This window comes from Talpa occidentalis, unplaced genomic scaffold (genome assembly GCF_014898055.3).
Source record: "Talpa occidentalis isolate TD23 unplaced genomic scaffold, MPIMG_talOcc4v2.1 talOcc4.8, whole genome shotgun sequence".
Classification (NCBI taxonomy): domain Eukaryota; kingdom Metazoa; phylum Chordata; class Mammalia; order Eulipotyphla; family Talpidae; genus Talpa; species Talpa occidentalis.
In genome coordinates this window covers 70,085,371-70,105,161 of record NW_023605194.1, presented here as the reverse complement: position 1 = coordinate 70,105,161, position 19,791 = coordinate 70,085,371, and the positions used below count along the sequence as shown (strand labels likewise).

Genomic DNA, 19,791 nt, shown 5'->3' with positions numbered 1-19,791 from the left:
TTTGATTTTGCTCTTTCTTTCCAGACTTGTCTGGCTGTTTTTGCCCTTTCCTGTGGCTCCCCACTAGGAGGGACCCTAGATGTGTGAAAGGCTTTCAGGCCTCAGTGGTCCTGCTTTGGGACACCCCTGTTGGGCTGGACATTTACCCACGAGGGGATGGGTGTCTTTGGGTGCTTAATTTGGAAACTTTATTCTTTGTCTTTTCTTTGTTACACACTAATTATATTAAAGTTCTTTTCCATTGAAGGTCTTACACACTAGAGTATGTCTTGTCTTGATGTGGTGGATGGCAGGACCTATTTAGAACAGGCAGTTTTGGGGGTTCTGGGGTGTCCCTCTCTCTGCCCGCAATAGAAGGTGTCTGCTGTGGCTACTGCCACCAACACCCAGTGGGTCTCACAGGCGGGTTTGTTTTGTCGTCTCCCAGCTGGGTAGGTCGAACTTTGTTCCTTTCTGTTTCTTGCTGGTTTTGAATAGAGTCAGACATTTGTATATACCATGGTGGCTCCAGGCACCGTTCCCCGGAGCTGTGATAGTGCTGCGTGTTTTAGTGTTGGGTCTAGTTCCCCTACCAGTGTTCAGCATCTGATGTTGCTTCCCAGAAGGACCCAGGTGTGGATTCCTAGTCTCCCCAAGAGGACAATGTGTCAACAGGGACCCAGACTCTTCTGGCAACACCCCAACTTCAGAGTCCAGTGACTTCCTGCTGATGGCTCAGATGTTCTCCAAGAAGCTCTGGGACAGAAATTGCTCTCCAGACCAATCCATTCAAATGACTCCTGAGTCTGTGCCCCACTTACCAGGAGGGCTCCTCGAGCCCACCCTTTCCCAGGTGTCCTGCAGAGGGACTCACTGAACCCACAATCTCACCACTGTCTTTCACGGCAACATTACTGTTTGGCAGAGCACCCCAAGCTGGGACTCTCCATACTCTGTTACAAACAGAGACCTCAGAACTGCTTATGACTTGCTCCCCCACCCACCCCAAATCGCTGAGCCCAGCTGCTTGTTTCCAGCATCTGACAACATTTATTTCCTGAGCTTATGGTCTTCATGCACCTCTTTTTCTACAGATACTTTTTGTCTTGTGGTTTAAAGGTGTTCTTTTGTGCATTCTGAGTAATTGTCCAGAACTGAATAAGCATTTTATGTTTTCTTACTGGCATTTAATTTTCAGTTCTCTTGGAAGTAATTTTTGCAAAAGGTATGAAGGAGGCATCTTCTTTTTCCTGCTAATTTCTCCTCACACGAGTGGCTAGTGATCCTGGCATAACCCACCTCTTCAGCAGCAGCAGCTCTGCCCCCGGCACGCTGGCCCCCACACGCCTTTCCCCTCCTGTGGGCGCAGTCTGTCTAGCTCCCCTAGCTGTAGGTGTGGCAACGTGGGTCTTCATAATTTAAAGGTCATCTGGCTATTCTTTGCACTTTATTTTTCCAGATGAGTTTTAGGAGCAGTTGTTCAAGTTCCAGCAAAATACCTGCTGTCTGGTTGTGACATCCTGCAGATGCTGAGCGACATTCCTTGCATAGATTCAGTGGGAGGAGCCTGTGTCTCCCCACCCAGCCGGGGCTCATGCAGCTTGTGTCTGTCATAATGTAAAAGCCTCGCTCATACTTTCCCTCATGAAAGTCTCCTTGTCTTTTGTCAGAACTCTGGAATGCTTGGCCTGGATTCTAATCCCCATGTCAGAGGGAGCCCCGACCCGTGGCCCTCACGTGAGGGTTTCAGCACCAGGCCCCACCAGGCTCCCGCCAGAACTGGCCGCTGGCTGCAGGCTTGGCCTTTAGGAGCCCAGCGTCCACTGCCCTAACTGAGGCTTAGCCGGCTCAGAGTGGCCCTGCTGGGCTGTCTGAAACCATAACTGCCATGGATGATGTTACTTTAAGCCATTAAATCTGGGATCATTTGTCCTTAAGCAGTAGAAAATTAGTACAGCAAACACCCTTCTGAGTGTGGTCTGGTTCTTTCTGTGGGCCCCCTAGGGACACATAATCAGAATATGGTAGTACCATGACTGAGCACTGCTGCCTCACCCTAAACCTGTAAGTTGGTAGCGGTTACTGTGTTGTGGCTGAGGTGATTGACATTTGTGTTGTGTGTGGTAAGAAGCGGTGGCCTGCATGTGTGAGGCAGAGCAGTCAGTCCAGGCAGTCAGCAGAGACTGCGCTTTCTATGTGGAGACCGACCGTAGTCTCTGTAAGAATAAGTGAACATCCCCGGTGGTTCCGCGTGGGAACCTTCCAGACCTGGGCTTGTACCCCTTCCAGACCTGGGCTTGTGCTGCAGTGGTCCTGAGTAGTCCTCATGGACTGACACCAGAAAGTACCATGAAAAATCTTTACATTTTCCTGAAATTCCTTCATTTACTTTAAAAAAGTCGTTTCCCATGCTGAGACCATGTCATCCGCTTGGCGGCTCCATAGTTTTCTCTTTTCTCGAGTGGGTTATTCTGTGCTCCAGCTCTAGAGGCTCCCCCTTCCCATATCGCCAGCGAGGAGGCCCGGAGCTGCACTCTCCGGTACCTTCCGAGGAGCAGCCCCGCCCAGGCAGGAGATGCTGACTATGTCAGGGGAGAGGAGCAGTAGATACGTGGCCAGACATGAGCGCTACTGCCCTTGCTAAGCTGGGTTGGAATCAGAGGAGTTTGGTCAATACTAGACTACCTCGACTCTAGTCATGCCCGGGCTTGGGGGTCTTGGGGGTCTCAGACAGGGATCCTTTCCTGTGGTCCATGTTCTCCTGGGCACTGTCTTTCTCAGCTGCTGAGGAGGAGGAAGAGGCCAAGGGGAGGGCGCTGCAGTCGAGCCTGTGAGGGCAGGTCCTGGGACTGAGGATCCGCAGGCACAGCCCTCGCTGTCGTCAGTGGTAGGACAGGAAGGCCGGCTGCACCTCTCTGGCCGTGATGAAGTTGTCCGTAAGTGTCCGGAGGCTGGAAGCCAGCAGGCAGCTTTGCTGAGTGGCTGTACCAGCATCAGCACCACAGCGTGTCTTTGCAGTTCCTTTGTTATGTGATTTTTTTCGTATTTCTGCTTTCCCTTGTGTCTTCTGGCCTGACCGGGTGCTCAGGGACCTTCCTCTTGCTCTGACCTGGCCCTGCCGCCCGCTCAGCCTGTCACTTTCCTGGCTCACGCCTGCCTTCCTGGACTTGTCCCTCTCACTTTCTCTGGCCCTCATTGTCATCATATCTGCAGGTAATTTCCTTCCTAGGAAAGGTGGGGGGGGGGATGGGGGGGGGAAGGTGCTGAGTTTTCCAAGTAGCTGGTGAGGTGCAGGATCCCAGGTTGGTGTTATGGTTGGTGGCCTGCCCGCTGTCTCTGGTCTTGCTTTTGCTGATCAATCTGGCGGCTCTGCCTCTGGTTCTTATGAGTGACTTTTTTTTAATCTCAAAGCTCACAGGCCTTTCTCCTGGGCATCTGAAGTTTCAAGTGATGTGCTAAATTACCCCTTTCAGGATTTTTCTGTTAATTTCATTTTCTTGCAGTCACAGGCTTTCCCTGACTGTCTGGCCATCCTTTCTTTTCTATGATTATGTATGAGTGAACAAAAAATCACGTTTGAAGTTGGATGGGGTCAGTTGTCTTGTTTTGTTTGAGTGGTTGGGAAGGGAAGGCCTAGCAGGGCTTTTGTGAGCCTTGAAAGCTGTGTTAGTAACTATCCCATGATAAATGCCCCACGTCCCCAGAGTTGCTGTGGGTCTCCTGCTACCCAGGGCCACGCGGGGGTTTCTGCAGTGCTGAGCACTCTCATGGGACCACATTTTAGTCACAATGAATTGGGAGACAATTACAATGTCGTTAAAAAACACATCTTCCAGTCATTTAAGCTAATTATGTATATTGCATATGTATTTTAGATAATTCCCCAGTTTCTTACATAATTTTCATGCATAGTTTTTTATACTGAGGATTTTGTGATATTTTCCAGAAGAGCACTTTTAGTGAATCCTTAGTTCTGATCTTGTTACTGAAGAGCTGAATATAAATTGGTATTTTAGGCCTATTAACATAGTAGTCTTAAATTGTGATCATTTTCTTGAGTCAATATAAAGACTTAACGCATTTAAAGTGATTGACTGTCATGATAGTAACTAGTGGTCTCTGTTGCTCCCAAGTGAATACCTAGGGGAGTTAAAATACACTAGTAGGTTATGTGCAGGACTGAGTTTTTAATCTTCATCTAAATGTCGGTCACTAGAACCTAAAATATTCTCCTTACTTGCACATGATCCATTCGTATATCTTGGAAGAAATTAATATCCATTTGCTATAGGTGCACGTCATCATGTCAGGAAGACGCACTTTAAACTGATCCCACAAGCACTTGGTGTCTTGGTAACTGATTTCATGGTGATGGTGCAAGTCCCTGCTGTCTGGGCTGTGAGGCAGAGCGACCCTTTCCATGCCCCCCACCCCATCGCTGTGGGGTGCAGCATCACATAGTGTTCTTAAGTGTCCCAGGAACTTGTGGCTCCAGGATGTTCATATTTTAAGCCTCTGGTTGGAGTTCTGATAGAAAACACGAGTTAATGTTGAAGGGAGAGGCCCAGATAAAGCAACAACCCCACAAGTGGCAGATAACCCCGTCAGCCACGTTAGCACTGGCCGGTGGCGACCCGGTAGCTAGGCAGCAGCACCTGTGGCAGCAGCCCTCCGTGTCAGACACTGCCAGGTCCGCGGCAGCCCCCACAGGTTCTCGTGGCTGCACCCTCATGGTACAGAGCTGTGGGGTGAAGTTCTAGCGCCTGTAGCAGTCATGCATGCTTTCTCTCACAGATCATTGGTCATTCATATCTGTGGTTATTCATAGCCAAATCTGTTGAAATGCATTTTCTGCTTTTTCTTTTTTTCTCATGAGAAAATTCACTGCAACTGCTATTTCAGACAGAGGCCTAAGGGTTGGGACAGCACATTGAAATATGAAAAATCTTTAATAATTTTTAAATGATCAAAACCTTGGTCACCATCTTTTCTTGTTAGAATAACCATTATATAAGAGAAACACGTTTGAAGTACGGACAGTGTTTGAGCCAGGAGGAGGCCAGCCATCGCGACAGCAGTGTCCTCGCCCACCCCACGCCTCTCTCAGGCAGGCCTGCTTGTTTCAGCGCTGGGTCCTAACTGCAGAGGCTCGGCCCCGGGAAAAGGCTGAATACAGCAGCCAAGCACCGAGTAGCGACTGTAACTTGCCTGCATTTAATGAGTTCTGGTTTCATTTTTAATTGTTCCATTTATATCCCATCTAACATGCACGCTGGGATTCTTTTTGACTCCAGACTGGGGGGAGAGGGGAGCCGGCTGTGTGTGGTCAGTGCCTGGCGCTGGCTTGGTGACTGGTAGCTTTAGCTTTCTGTGGTTTGTATCAGCCTTTCCCTACCTGCTTCTGATCTCTTGACTGCAGGAAATCATCTCTAACTTTCGGAATCTCATAGGGTTGTTTTGAAAGTTAAATAAACCAGCACATAGGAAAGTTAAAATTGTATTTGGCATGAAAGAAACTAATGCTAGTAGTAGTAGATTATTTTACTAAGTCTCATAGCAGACTGCTTCATATAATAGCACGTGGACTTAAGGAAGGATGAAATAGGAAAAAGGTTTTTCTGTTCCCCAATATCTAAGAATAATTGAGGATTGGAAATTTCCATTTTAACTCAGAGCCAGAGTATCCATTATGTTAACTGCTTTTGAAGATTTCAAATATTTGGGAGAATTCAGATAAATATTTGGGCTAAGAAATGATTTACTAAATAGAAAAGTTATGAAAAACATTAATTTCTTTCCAGAGAAGTCTCAAGAGGTACCCAGAGAAAAAAAGTCCTTTTTCATATGAAACATGTTAAATGAGCCTGCTGTTTGCCCATTCTGAAGATGATCTTTCATCTCCCACCACATCAGCCATAGTGCCAGCCTTTGGCCCTCTCCCAGACTCACTCACTCACCTTCATGATGCTCTTCTGTTAGTCCATGGAAATCTTCCATCCAGGAAGGTAACTGACAAAAGTGGTCATTGCTAGACATTCTTAACATGGACATGATGTAATAATTCACTATTCATGTCATTTTCTCTGCCCAGCACCAACTTTGAACTTTTTCCTTGTTCTCTAGCCTGTTCTCAGCATGTAATTTTAGTCTTCAAATGTGGCATTTTTTTGAGCATCAAATACATACTTAGTAACTCCTCACATGCCCCTACTAGATGTTCGAGAAATAAGAAGGAAGCCTTGCTCTTGGTGACCCTCGAGGAGTCTGAGCTCTTCCTGTGGGTGAGGAAACACCACCTGCTAGCGCCTGCAGAGAAATGGTGCCTGCTTAGCTGTGGTGAGGCTGGGACTGTGGGTGCTCAGAGATGACCCCCCCCGCCCCAAAGTGTTGTGAAGAATATGAGATGTAAGTTTATCCTTAAAGGGCAAGTAGGATTGGAAACATAGTGAAGGAAATCTGGGAAGATATTTCGGGTGGAGAAAAGAGTTTGAATATAGAGAAGGCATCAGAGAGTAGGAAGAGGAGAGATTTCACCTTGAATGGCGGTGAGGAGAGAAAGGTGCCAGTGGGCCTGGTTCTGGAAGGAGACGCTAAAATGGGATAGTGTCTGAGTGTGTGTTGCTTTTAGCGTCAGTGGGAAAAAGCAGAACAAACAAACAAAAAACAATCTTTGTTGCCACTGGGCTTGCTCTAAAGATTACTACCTTTTCCCTTAGAACATCATTATGATTAAATTTAATTATATGTCAGGATATATTTTATAATAAAGATATAGTCATATTATAAGGCTGTGGGCATCTTTGTAGATAGCTTTATTAACCCATACCTGAGAGAACTGTGGGAATTGCTCGTGTAATGTGAGTGGGAGAGCTCAGCTTACAGCTCAGATAACCACCCCTTCTCTAGTGTGTAATGTGTGCCCAGGCTGATAAGGTTGACATGACTAGGAAGTTTTCAAGAAGCAGTGGTGTTCATCTTCTAGTTTTTCAAACTAAATATCAGTATTAAGCAGACACCTGTTTATTGAAATCATCTAAATATCAGAATTAAGCAAACATCACTTTATAAATTAAAATTAAATGCATCACCATTTTAACTTTTAAGCGGGAAAATAGAAAATTTCAGGAAAACAAAAAAGCATTCAAGATGTAACTGACTTTCAGAGAACAAGCAGCTTCTGCTCCCGATGGAAGGGCACATGGGGTACAGAGGGCAAAGGTGACTGCTACGGCTACGTGCAAGTGTGCTCCGGGGTGCTTCATGCTCACACCCGATAGAAGGTGTCATTCTGGGGTAAAGATAGCCATTTAACATACGACTGGTATAAAAACAGCTATAAATCTGTTCATCTTAATTTTTTAAGAATATATTAAAATGTCCCCACTTCAGAAAGCAGCTGTTAGTGGTGATCCTGAGTCACACACTGTTGACATGGGTGCTGTCACCTCGCATGGCCCATGGGGCCAGTCTCAGGAACGAGGATCTCAGTCTTCATGTAGCAGGTGGCTGCAATTATTCTGGCACCTTGTCCCCCAAGGCCTTCCAAAGTGCAGAGCCCCCCCCCCATCCCCCAGGAGTCCCTGTGGGCACAGCAGCAAGTACAGATTTGTTCTAGATTCTACATATTTTTACATCAAAGTCATGTGAATGTAGTCATTTTTGTAATAGATCCACATTTGTAAAAATAAGATTTTACATTATCAATGAGTAAAATCACCAGTTAAAAGGATGTGCTATCTTCTGACTTTGTGTGAAGATTTTTAGGGTATTTGACTCGCTGCTTTTTTTGCAATACTTTATCTTGGTCATATTTTTTAAGGACAGTAACTTGAATATAGTTGCAAAGTAATTTTACTGGTTCCCTGCCCCAGAGAAACAAAAGTGTGGGCATCTTTGTTAGATTGTCTTTTGACGAGTTCTGCCTGTATATTCATGTGGCGTGGGTGCTGATGTGAGTGGAGGAAGACTTCTCTATGTTATACTGGCATTGAAATAAGGCTTTTAAAATTTTAAACTAAATGGTTCAAGAATCTTAAATAACTGCGCTGATTAAATAACTGTCTTTTGTTCATAGATTTGGAAGCTCAGGATTGAAGTTTTGGTCTTTTTGGAATATTGGGAACAAAAGGGTTTAATACATTTGTTAGAATCAAATCAGTATGTCCCTATTTCTGTAATATCGATAAGTCGGAGGTAAAACAGTAAACATCTGGTGCCTATTGTGTGGTACATATAAGAAAGAGGAGAAGGGGGTTGAAGAAAGAGAAAGACACTTGTATCTCCCAGGTCAGGCGGGTCAGACGCAGCACAAGCACTGCAGGAGTCAGCGCTCAAGACTTGGCATCAGTGCGAGGTGGGGAATGTGCTTACTGGAGACCAGTGACTGGTGGGGGCGTCCAGGCCGGTAGTGAATGGTGGGGGGCGCCTGGGCCGTAAGTCTTCAGGTGATGTTGGGAGTGTTGTTGAAGCCTCAGTACAGGTGCCTGACTCTTGACAGGAGGCAGCTGCATTTTGTAAACAATTCTGAGGTTGAACTTCATTCTGTCATTTTTGGGGGTTCCTAGGAAAGTGTTGTGTCTGATCAGCATGAGTCTCGTTTTAGCGAGATTTCAGCCCTGGGGTCATTTAGAGGCAGATAAGGACTTGTGGTAATTGGAGGATGGGGGGACAGCCCAGGGCATCCCTGCATTGAGGTGACAATGATGAGGGTGTGACAGGGACGGGTGCTCCAGACTTGTGCAGAGACCGTTAACATGGCACCTTGGGGGACACTGAGGGGTTCAGTAAAAGCCCCAGGTTCTGGTATGAAAGATGGGTGTAGGTGGGTCAGTCTCACTAGCTCCCTGAGAGCTGCTTTATGGCATGTGTTAATAGTCTCTACAGAATTAACAGCCGTATAAATGTAGGTAACCTTTCTTTGTTTTTATTTGTAGATGCCTCTTCAAATGAACAGCAGGAGCTTTTCTGCCAGAAGCTGCAGCAGTGTTGTGTTCTGTTTGATTTCATGGACTCTGTTTCTGACTTGAAGAGCAAAGAAATTAAAAGAGCAACACTGAATGAACTGGTTGAGTATGTTTCAACTAATCGTGGTGTAATTGTTGAATCAGCGTATTCTGATATAGTAAAAATGGTAAGCCTCTAGACTTAACGTTCCTCAGATTTATATAAATACAAGTAAGATCTGAGGTGTAATTATGAATTCACAGGCAGGTTTTTAGTAAATTTGAAACAATGTACTCAATGTTCTCGAGACTGGTCCCCTGGAAGCCGAGTCCTGCCTGCTGATGCTAGTGTTCTGTGACAGCTGGGGGTTTGGGCACCGCAGTGGCCGCGGTGGTGTGCAGGGCCACAGAGCTGGTGTCTGTTGTCCAGACTAACCGATAATTCATGTCGTGGGCTGAAGAGAATTTCTAGAGGGTTAAGAATGACCGATGAAAATGAGGGAAAAGGGAGTCAGGTCTAAAAAAAATTCTTATTTAAGACATATTAATAACATGTGTTTTTAGAGTCTGTTATACTTGAATTTTAACTAAAGCTTAGACCTTTTAAGCAGTAGATGACATGTTTGAAATACCTGATGTGGAAAATAAGTTTCTGCCAACTATTGAAATAAAATTGTTTAGGATGCTGTTTGTTAACACTTCAACTATCAAATGGTAGAAATTTGTTTAGGATTTGTGGTTTTGTATTTTGGTACGTAGAATAATTCAGTAACAGAGAGAGTACCTGAGTGTATATACCTAAACCAGCCAGGGATAGAAAGTTATGTATGTTCTGAGGAAAGAGCAAAATTAGTGGGGAAATTATATTTGGTCTTATTAGTTGAGTTTTCATCATATTATACCAGAAGACCTGTGAAAAGAGCTTAGGAAATTTTGATTGGGTCGTTTTTGTTTTGACTTCCTACACTCACACAAAAAGTAAGCAACAATTTGAGGCTATACATACTGAATATTGTTAGGCTTCTTGTTTTGTATTTGTCATTAAGAAATGTTCAGAGGGCCCTCCCTGGTGGCTCAGAGGTTAAAGTCTCAGTGCTCTCAAGCTGTCACCAGCCTCTGTGGCCTAGTTTGGTCCTGGCCAGGGAGCTAGCCCACATGGCGCAGCAGACCTCTCCTGTCTCCCTGCTGCTCCCCTCAGCAGTGTATTTCAGTAGATCCCCCTGTTCTGCTCCCTACTCTCTCTGGTGAATCCTCTCACTCCCCACAACTCTGGGTTACACCCCAGTTCCTCTATGCATAAATAAATAAAAATCTTTTAAAAAGAAAAAAATGTTCAGGGGAGGAAATGCAGTAATTCTACTTCAGTGATTTCAAATGGTTTGTATTCAGGAATTTTTAAATCCTAAAAAGATACTTTTTAAAAATTTCTATGAAAATTTCTATGAAGTTGTTGACATAGATGTTGAAAGTATTCAAATTGTGAGTTGAGTTATTCTGTAATTTACTGTATGCCAATTCTGGGATTTCATTTCTTTGTTCAAATAAAAAGGTATGTTTTGTCTTTTTTAAAAAAAAAAAATCTCACAATTTCTAGATGAGTGAAGCTAACTCACATCCTTACTCCTTTTAAACTGCTATATATTTTTAACAAGAAGGTTGGTCTCAAAGGCGTTTTATGCTCTTTTACTGGATGTTTCCTTTTTGAAATGTTCTTTCTGCCCTTCTCCGAACCTAGTACCCATCAGGCAGCCTGGTACCCATCAGGCAGTCCCAGCACATCAGACTCAGGTTGTTACTTTCCCAGTCTCACGTGAAGGACTGTTAGTAGCTACTTGACGGAAGCATAGTTGGAACTGTGCTTGCACCACCAAACACCCCCTTGTCCCAACCTCACCCGCACGTACTTTATCTTAAGTGGCCACCCCTCGGTAATGTGGGCTTCAGTGTTCACTAAACCACTTGGTGTCTTCAAAGACCTGTGGGCTGGGATTACCTTTGCATTGAGATGGTACAAAAGATGACATCACAAATACAGCATTTCATTGATTCTAAAATGGAGACTCTTCGGCCTCCCCCGTGGCACAGCGGTTGAGCGCCAGGTTGCAAAGCTGCCCATAGCCTCTGCAGCGCTGGTTCGATCCCCGACTGCTCCCCGGCCACCGGAGGAGGGTCCCACATGGCGCCCAGACCTCTCCTACCGCCTGCTGCTCACCTCAGCAGTGTACTTCGGCCCTTCTGCCTGCTCTGCTCCCCACTCTGGCTTTGGTGAATCCTCTCACACTCCCGTGCTTCTGACTGTACCCAGTGCTTGTATAAATAAATAAATAAATCTTTAAAAAAAATAAAATAAGGGCCTCCCCAGTGGCACAGCGGTTGAGCGCTGGGTTGCGAAGCTGTCCGCAGCCTCTGTGGCGCCGGTTCGATCCCCTGCTGCTCCCCGGCCACCAGAGGAGGGTCCCACATGGCGCACAGACCTCTCCTGCTGCCCGCTGCTCCTCTCAGCAGTGTACTTCGGTCCTTCTGTCTGCTCTGCTCCCCGCTCTGGCTTTGGTGAATTCACTCACCCTCCCGCGCTTCTGACTGTACCCAGTTGAATCATGTTTTATATATCAAACAAAAAAGAAACAAACAAATAAATAAATAAATAAAAATGCCTCTTAAAAAAAATAATAAAAAAAATAAAAAATAAAATAAAATAAAATAAAATGGAGACTCTTGTCCAAGCACGTCCTCATTTCAGAGAGATTAGTAATTTTTTTTTAAGGCTCAGAGTAGATGGAATAAACTGACTCATTGTGGAGTAGTATAGGCCATGCCTGAGGTGACAGTAGGCATCTACTTGTCCATGCGCTCCCCGAGTCTGTGTGTGTACGGAGAGGGAGCGTGCCACACTCATGTGGGCTGCAAGGTAAGTAAGTGGTTGGGTTAGAGAAGGAGAGGAGTTGTAGAGCAATGGAAAGAACAAAGTTAGATTGTAGGGTTAAGAATTTTATGCTTCCCCCCTCACGTCCCTCCCCTTGCCTCCTCTTTTTTTCCAGCAAAATTTGGAAAGAACAATTCATAATTTAAGGAAAAGGAATCTAGAGGTAACCTGTAATCTTCAGTAGGTTGGTGTCTGAGGTAATGGGTAGAGTCAGTTAATGGGTAGAGAAAAGAGAAACACCTCCCTCTTAAAGAGGTTTATAGGTTTTGAACTAAGCTTACAGCCATAACTTAATGTTCTTCTTAATCAAAAGTATCATAGAAATATCTCATTTTTGCATCATTGAATTTAGCTACACCTCAAAGAACAGAAGTCTAAATTTATGTTTCTTTACAGATCAGTGCTAACATCTTCCGTACCCTTCCTCCAAGTGATAATCCAGACTTTGATCCGGAAGAGGATGAGCCCACACTTGAGGCTTCTTGGCCTCACATACAGGTATGGAATATAATTACATATTGATAATTTTTACATTTATGGCACCCTGCTGATGAAATCATGGCTTGTAGATCTGAATGTTTATGTAAAATATGTGACTTTTTAATGTGTTTTCTTAACATTCTTTTTCCACAATGTTATTTTTCACTTTTTATTGTGATAAAGTATATGTAACTCTTACATTTAACTATTTTGAAGTGTACAGTTGACCAGCACTAAGTCTACTGACAGTGCTATGCAACCATCACCATTAACAAGTTCCAGGACTTTTATTTATTTTTTTTTTGTGGGAGGGACCCTCGCCGGTGGCCAGGGATTGAACCGGTGCTGCAGAGGCCGCGGGCAGCCTTGCAACCCAGCGCTCAACCGCTGCACCACCAGGGGAGGCCCCAGGACTTTTTAATCACTCCAAACAGAAACCCCCTTGCCATTAGCAGCCTCTCCCCATTCCCTTATCTCTACAACCATGGCAGAGTAGAATTGACTTTCTATCTCTGTGGATTGGCCTGCTCTGGATTTTTTTTTTTTTTTAGAAAGTTTCTTTTTTCTTTTTTTTTTTTTGGTTTATTTATTTATTTATACAAGCACTGGGTACAGTCAGAAGCGCGGGAGGGTGAGAGAATTCACTAGAGCCAGAGCGGGAGCAGAGCAGGCAGAAGGACCGAAGGACACTGCTGAGGGGAGCAGCGGGCGGCAGGAGAGGTTTGCGCGCCATGTGGGACCCTCCTCCGGTGGCCGGGGAGCAGCCGGGGATCGAACCGGCGCTGCAGAGGCTGCGGGCAGCTTCGCAACCCAGCGCTCAACCGCTGTGCCACCAGGGAGGCCCTCCTTTCAGTTTTGATATGCTGTGTTTTTTACCTTCATCTCAAATGTTTTCTGATTTTTCTTGTGCTATCTTCTTTGAACCTTTTTTTTGGAATGTGTTTAATTTCTACATATTTGTGACTCCCAAATTTCTTTGTTACTGATTTCTAATGTTGGATTAGAAGCTATACTTTGAATATTCTTGATCCTTTTAAAGTTACTGAGGTTTTCATGGCCTTAGCAAATGTTCTGTCCTAGAAAATGTCCTGTGTATTTTTGAAAAGGATGTGTGCTCTCTTGTTGAATGTAGAATATGCTGTAGAAATCTCTTGGGTGTGGTTGGTTTTTAATGCTCAAGTCTTCTGTTTCCTTCTCAATCTTCCATCTAGTTCTGTCTATTAAAGTGAGATATTCTCCAGCCATCATTGTCTCTCTCTTCAGTTCTGCCAGTTTTTGCTTCATGTGTTTTGGAGCCCTGTTGTTAGCTGTGTACGTTCATGATTTTACATCTTCCACATCTTCTTACATCTTCCACATCTTACCATTCTAGCTCTAGCAGCTATTTCTGTATTACAGTTATTTTGTCTGATATTTTTATATCCACTCTAGGTAGTTTTTGGTTACTGTTTGCATGGTATATCTTTTCATCCTTCTATTTTCATTCTGTTTCTTTGAATCCAAACTGTCTCTCTTTTAAGCAGCATATAGTTGAATCATGTTTTATATATCAATTGTGACAGTTTCTGTATTTCTACTGGCGTGTTTAGTCCATTTACTTTTTTTTAAAGATTTATTTATGCATACAAGAGCTGGGGTACAGGACAGAGATGCAGGGAGTGAGAGGATTCATCAGAGACAGAGTGGGGAACAGAACAGGGAGACTGACTGAAATACATTGCTGAGGGGAGCAGCGTGGAGATAGGAGAGATCTGCTGCGCCATGTGGGTTGTTCCCTAGCTGGCCGGGGATCGAACTTGTGCTGCAGAGGCTGCGGATTGCTTCATAGTGCGGTACTTAACCCCTTGTGCTACCAGGGTGTCCCTAGTCCATTTACTTTCAATGTGTTTACTGACAAGGTAGGATATACATCTGCCATTGTGCTGTTTTCTGTATGTCTCAGACCTTTTTCTGCCTCCTCTACCATTACTGACTTCTGTATTAAATATAAAGGATTCCATTTCAATTCCTGTTTCTTTAGCTATATATATTTTTTTAATTTATCTTGGTAGTTGTTTATATTTATCTTAGTAGTTGCCCTGGGGTTACGATTAGCATCTTAAAATAATTTCATTTGAACTTAGTATCAATAGTACACAAAACTTTAGTCCAGCACATGTCCACTCCCTCCTCTTTTCTTTGTGGTAATATCGCCATACAAATTACATCTTTATGTAATAACATGCCCACTAACATAGAGTTTTGTAATTATTGCTTTATATGGTTGTCTAATGAAACAAGAAAATAAGAGTTATAAATAAAAGTACATTTATACTGTCTTTTGTATATGCCTATATAGTTACATTTACCCTTACTCTTTCTTTCTTCCAAAGGACTCAGTTTCTATGGTGCCCTTTCATTATAACTGGAAAGTCCCCTTTGGTATTTCTTGTAGAGTAGGTCTGTTGATGACACATTCTCTCAGTGTTTACTTGGGAATGTCTTAAATTCCCCTCCACTTTTTTTTTTTTTTTTTTAAGATTTATAGGCAGATGCATGGGAGGATGAGAGGATTCACCAGAGACAGAGTGGGGAGCAGAACAGGCAGACTGACTGAAATACACTGCTGTGGGGAGCAGCGGGCGAGACAGGAGAGGTCTGCTGCGCCCTATGGGATTCTCGGCAGCCAGCTGGGATTGAACTTGCGCTGCAGAGGCTGCAGACAGCCTAACAGCGCTGCACTCAACCACCTGAGCCACCAGGGAGTCCTTCCCTCCACTTTTTATTTATTTTATTTAATTTATTTTTTTTAAGATTTATTTATTTATTTAATTATACAAGCACTGGGTACAGTCAGAAGCACGGGAGGGTGAGAGAATTCACCAGAGCCAGAGCGGGGAGCAGAGCAGGCAGAAGGACCGAAGTACACTGCTGAGGGGAGCAGCGGGCGGCAGGAGAGGTCTGCGCGCCATGTGGGACCCTCCTGCGGTGCCTGGGGAGCAGCCGGGGATCGAACCGGTGCTGCAGAGGCTGCGGGCAGCTTCGCAACCCAGCGCTCAACCGCTGCGCCACCGGGGAGGCCCAACCCTCCACTTTTTAAAGAAGACTTTCACTGGATATAAAATTCTTGTCTAACCATCTTTTCTTCCCTCACTTTGAACATGAAATCACATTATTCTTCTGGTGTCTATACGTCTCTGGTGACAAGTCACTTGTTAACCTTAGTAAGTTGTTTTCCTCTTGCTGCTTTGAACATTTTCCGTTTGTCAACTTAATCATGGGATGCCTTCCTGCGGATTTCTCTGACTTTGTTACTTGGAGTTCACTGAGTAGTTTATTATGCTGATTAATAATTTTCATAAAATTTTAGTTGCTTTTAGCCATTATTTCTTGGAATATTCTTTCTCCTTTCTCTTCTCCCGACACTCCTGTATGTGTATATTATTAGGATTGAAGGTGTCCTGCCAGTTTCTAAGCTTTGTTCACTTTTTGTACATTCTTTTTCCTTCACCTCAAACTAGGTAATCTCTATTGAGCCCTCTTCATGTTCACTGATTCTTTCTTCTGTCAGCTCAGATTGTTGTGGGACACCAAGTTCATTGAAGTTCTTATTGCCACTCTAGAAGCCCATCTCTAGAGGAGCTCTTTTTCAGTTGAAATTGAGGGAGAAGGGTATTTTCCTGCCTTAAATGCTAGAACTCATTTCCCAGAATCAAATTGGAAAACTGGTAATAAAAGTTACTATATCAGCAGTTATTCCATTAAACCTCTTTAACCAATTTTGCCTGGCTCAAGCTGCTAGCCCTCGAATATATGACTTTAATCCAGGGTTTACTCAGTGGAATCATGTTAGTTCCACCTCATTTAATACTCTAGTAACTAGAACTCCAGCTGTGACTCAAGATAGCTTATGCTACAGTGTGAAAGTACTTACGCTGTAGTGTGAAAATTTAGATTTACGTACAGCTATGAAATATGCTCATGTGTTAAATGTTTCTCTTTCAGGTATTCTGGTATATCTGTCTAGTCTTTATGACCATCAGTCTCTGACTGTACACACCGAGTTTTATTTTTCACCAAAATGTCTAGCAAATACCCAAATATACCTTCAGTTTAGAGATACTTATTTCTCAATTAAGCAAGGTTCTGATGGAGAAAGTAAAAGTCACCAAGTTCAAAGGATTCTTGCCTAATGCTTCAAATATAATGACTTTTATGTTTCTAAAATGCTACTAATGACCTAATATCTACAGGCATAATGGGTTTTTTTTTTTAAAGGTTTATGCAGTCTTGAAGTTCATATTCTTTTTTTTTTTAATGAGTTTTTTTTTTTTAAGATTTATTTATTTTTATTTATACAAGCACTGGGTACAGTCAGAAGTGCGGGAAGGTGAGAGAATTCACCAGAGCCAGAGTGGGGAGCAAAGCAGGCAGAAGGACCGAAGTACACCGCTGAGGGGAGCAGCGGGTCGGCAGGAGAGGTCTGCGCATACAGGCATAGTGTTTTAACCCTTAAAGCAACACTATAAAATAGGTGTTGTCTACATTTTATAGATAAGCTTAGAGGAAGTTCAAAGAAATTAAAGTTGTGATCAAGAGTACACAAATAGTAAATGGAAGAATCAGGTTGACAATTCAGATATTACTCCTGTGTCACTGCTATCATGAGAAACGTTACTACCTCTCCTCAGTAGAGTCTGTGGATAAATACATACATACAACCTCCCTGACCCCACCACCTGGGAAGTCCTCCCTTCCCCCAGTCACATAGGAGGAAGGTTTTCTTTCTTGCATCAACCTTCTTATTTGCACCCTTAGTGATCACTCAGGATCTCAGGATCCAGGCTGCTCTCCTCCTCTGACCCTCAGGTCCCAGCCTTGTGTATAAGGCGCTCCAGAGATGAAGCTGGCAGGTCGTCACACCCCCTCTCGTGAGTCTGTCCTGCAGCAGAGTCCTCTTAGTCCACCACACTCTCACAGACGCTGTCTTTACTTTCTGGCTCCGGTAATTTAGCATTTCCAAGGAGTAATTAGGAAAACCCCCAGAGCTCACCAGGCTGTGAGACCAAAGTGTGACTATATGTTCAGTTTGAAAAAAACGGTTACCAACTCATCTAGTCTTATGAGATCTGAAATCTACCTAAATTTGTAAGGGAGAAGTATTTTGGGTGTGAGGTCATAACTTAGGGTAGAAATGGACAGGTATCATTTTAACATTTATTTGACTTTCTCTCATAGCTGGTATATGAATTCTTCCTAAGATTCTTGGAGAGCCCTGACTTCCAGCCTAGCATTGCAAAGCGATACATTGATCAGAAATTTGTACAACAGGTAAGGGACTCTTCCGTCTTAAATGTTCTCTGGTTCATCTTATCAGTGATATATTAGCTTGCGATTAAAATAGACTTCCAGAATTATCATGGGTTATTTCAGTGTAACAGTACTTAATACTTAACAATGAGGATAAAAGTGAAGTAGCTTTGAGGATAGTTTTTTTTATCAAGAGAGAGCTCCTAATGAAGTCAAATTATCCTACCCAGTCCTAAATGCTCTCTTATTTTGGCGAGACCAGAAAAGCAAGCCTTTTTACAGTATCTGAGAAATACTGCCGTGACCATTGAGTCTGCAGACAAACCTTTACTTATAAGTCTTTGAACGTGAGTTGGGTTTTAAGCATCTAACTTTGAAATGACAGTGGAAGGCTGGAACAAGCCATTGAGAGAGTTTGGGCTTCCGGTTTGTCTCCTGCCATCAAGTATCAGTTATTCTTTCCCCTTTCTCTTCTTTTCCCTTTCCCCTTTCTCTTCTTTCCCCTTCCCACCTTCAGCCTTTGAACCACCCGGTTCCTAAGGCACAGACAAGATGGGCCCTTTTGCAAGAAAAGAGATAGTTAAACATACAGGATACCTTCTTTCTTTTTATAAATTTGTTTTTAGCTGATATTTTGGGAACCTGCATACTCAGAATTAATTTATCAGAACATGTACGTTGTGTTTTCAAAATCTTTTCAACCATTAAAAGCTCTCTGTTTAACTTTGGAGTTTTCTGGCCAGATATCACATTGTGACAGCAGGTTCACATTCCCTCTGGAAACGCCTTCAGTGTATGGGGTCTCGCCAGGACCCAAATGCTCCACATCAGCCACGTCCTGGAGGTGGCAGGCGGAAGTGAGGGGCAGGCCCACGTCACCACAAGGATCCCCCTGCCCACTCAGCCGCCTGTGTCCCCAGTGTCGGGGTCCACAGAACCTGCAGGGGCTCAAACAGGGCACATTTGTGGCAGGCGAGTTAACATAAAATGTGCATTTCGGTCATGAGTAAAATTCAGCCCTATGAATGGAGTTGCACAGTTCTGGTGACTAGGCCATAGTGTGCCTATTCTGCCTGCAGCTCTTCGAGGGGTAGATGAGGTGCCTTAGCCACTTAGACAGCAGCCGCCTTGGGCCCTGCAGTCGCTGGTTTGAGGTGTTTTGGCTGCTGGGTGACTCCGTGGGTTTGGCAGGAAGCAGATTGGTGAGGAGGGACCCACTTGCCACTTTCTGCTCCACCCACCACTTCTCGGGGCGCTGGTGTGCTCAGCAGTATGCACAGGGATGCTCTGCTCTGGTGTTTTTAATTATTTGGTGAGGTGGTAAGTTTTAAGGCTGAGAATGGACGTTCATTTTTCAAGAAAAGAAAACAATGACGTAATTCTGGGTTATATTCCAATCGTGGAGTTGTGGAACAAAGTTAAGAATGAGCGAGTGCTGGTTACATGTCGGGCGCCATCCTTACTTACAGGCTCTAATGTGAAAGCTGGACGTGGCCAGGCCACCCGGGTGGGGCGTGGCACGTTGAGCTGGACTTACACGTTGGCCTCGCCACCTCCTCGCAAAAAGAGCAACTGCTCTCCACGCTCACTTTATTGATGGAGACTCAGAGGTGATGGGGTCCCCTTAAAGTGAGATCTAAGTATCAGCCAAACAAGAGATCTGCCTCCTCTGTAAGCAGCGTCTCTCACACGCAAGGCTGGCTGTGCCTTGTAGCAAGAGGCCTGCACCTAGAGGGCCAGACACCTGCCGAGACTGGCCTCTGCTGTCATACGTCCCTGGGACCGATTTATGTTAAATTACACTTGTTCTTGAATTAGACATGATGACCTGAACATCGAATTGGAAAGCACAGCTTCCAGGGAAGGCTGACGTCAGAACCGTGGGCTCAAGTGTCTCCGGAGAGAGTAGTGTAGCCGTTTTTAATTAGCATAATTTGAACTGAATTATTAGGTACAGCAGCATAAGCATTCTTCCTTCCTGTTTCCCACTGGTGCCTCACTCAGCGCCTGACCCACCCCATGAGCAAGGAATGCAGGCCCAGCAGACGCACATGCACGTTCAAGGGTTGGTAGTGCTCGAGTGGACGTGGGTAGTCCCGGCCTCCAAAGCCTGTGTGCTGAGGCCATAACGCAGCAGGCAGGACACCAGCTCCCCCACAGCTTCTATAAAGAGGGGTG

General features: G+C 44.3%; 1 protein-coding gene across 3 annotated transcripts in view; it reads left to right on the top strand.

The window, feature by feature from the left end:
* Positions 1-19,791, top strand: part of PPP2R5A (protein phosphatase 2 regulatory subunit B'alpha) — a 49,277-nt gene that overhangs the window by 19,509 nt on the left and 9,977 nt on the right. For 2 of the 3 annotated variants that reach the window (XM_054690629.1, XM_037497416.2), the window contains exons 2-4: positions 8,913-9,109; positions 12,241-12,342; positions 17,542-17,634. In XM_054690629.1, coding sequence (XP_054546604.1) covers positions 8,913-9,109; positions 12,241-12,342; positions 17,542-17,634 — 392 coding nt within the window. Of the gene's footprint in view, positions 1-6,061; positions 6,385-8,912; positions 9,110-12,240; positions 12,343-17,541; positions 17,635-19,791 lie in introns of those variants that run through there. The other variant, XM_037497417.2, reaches the window with a different exon arrangement.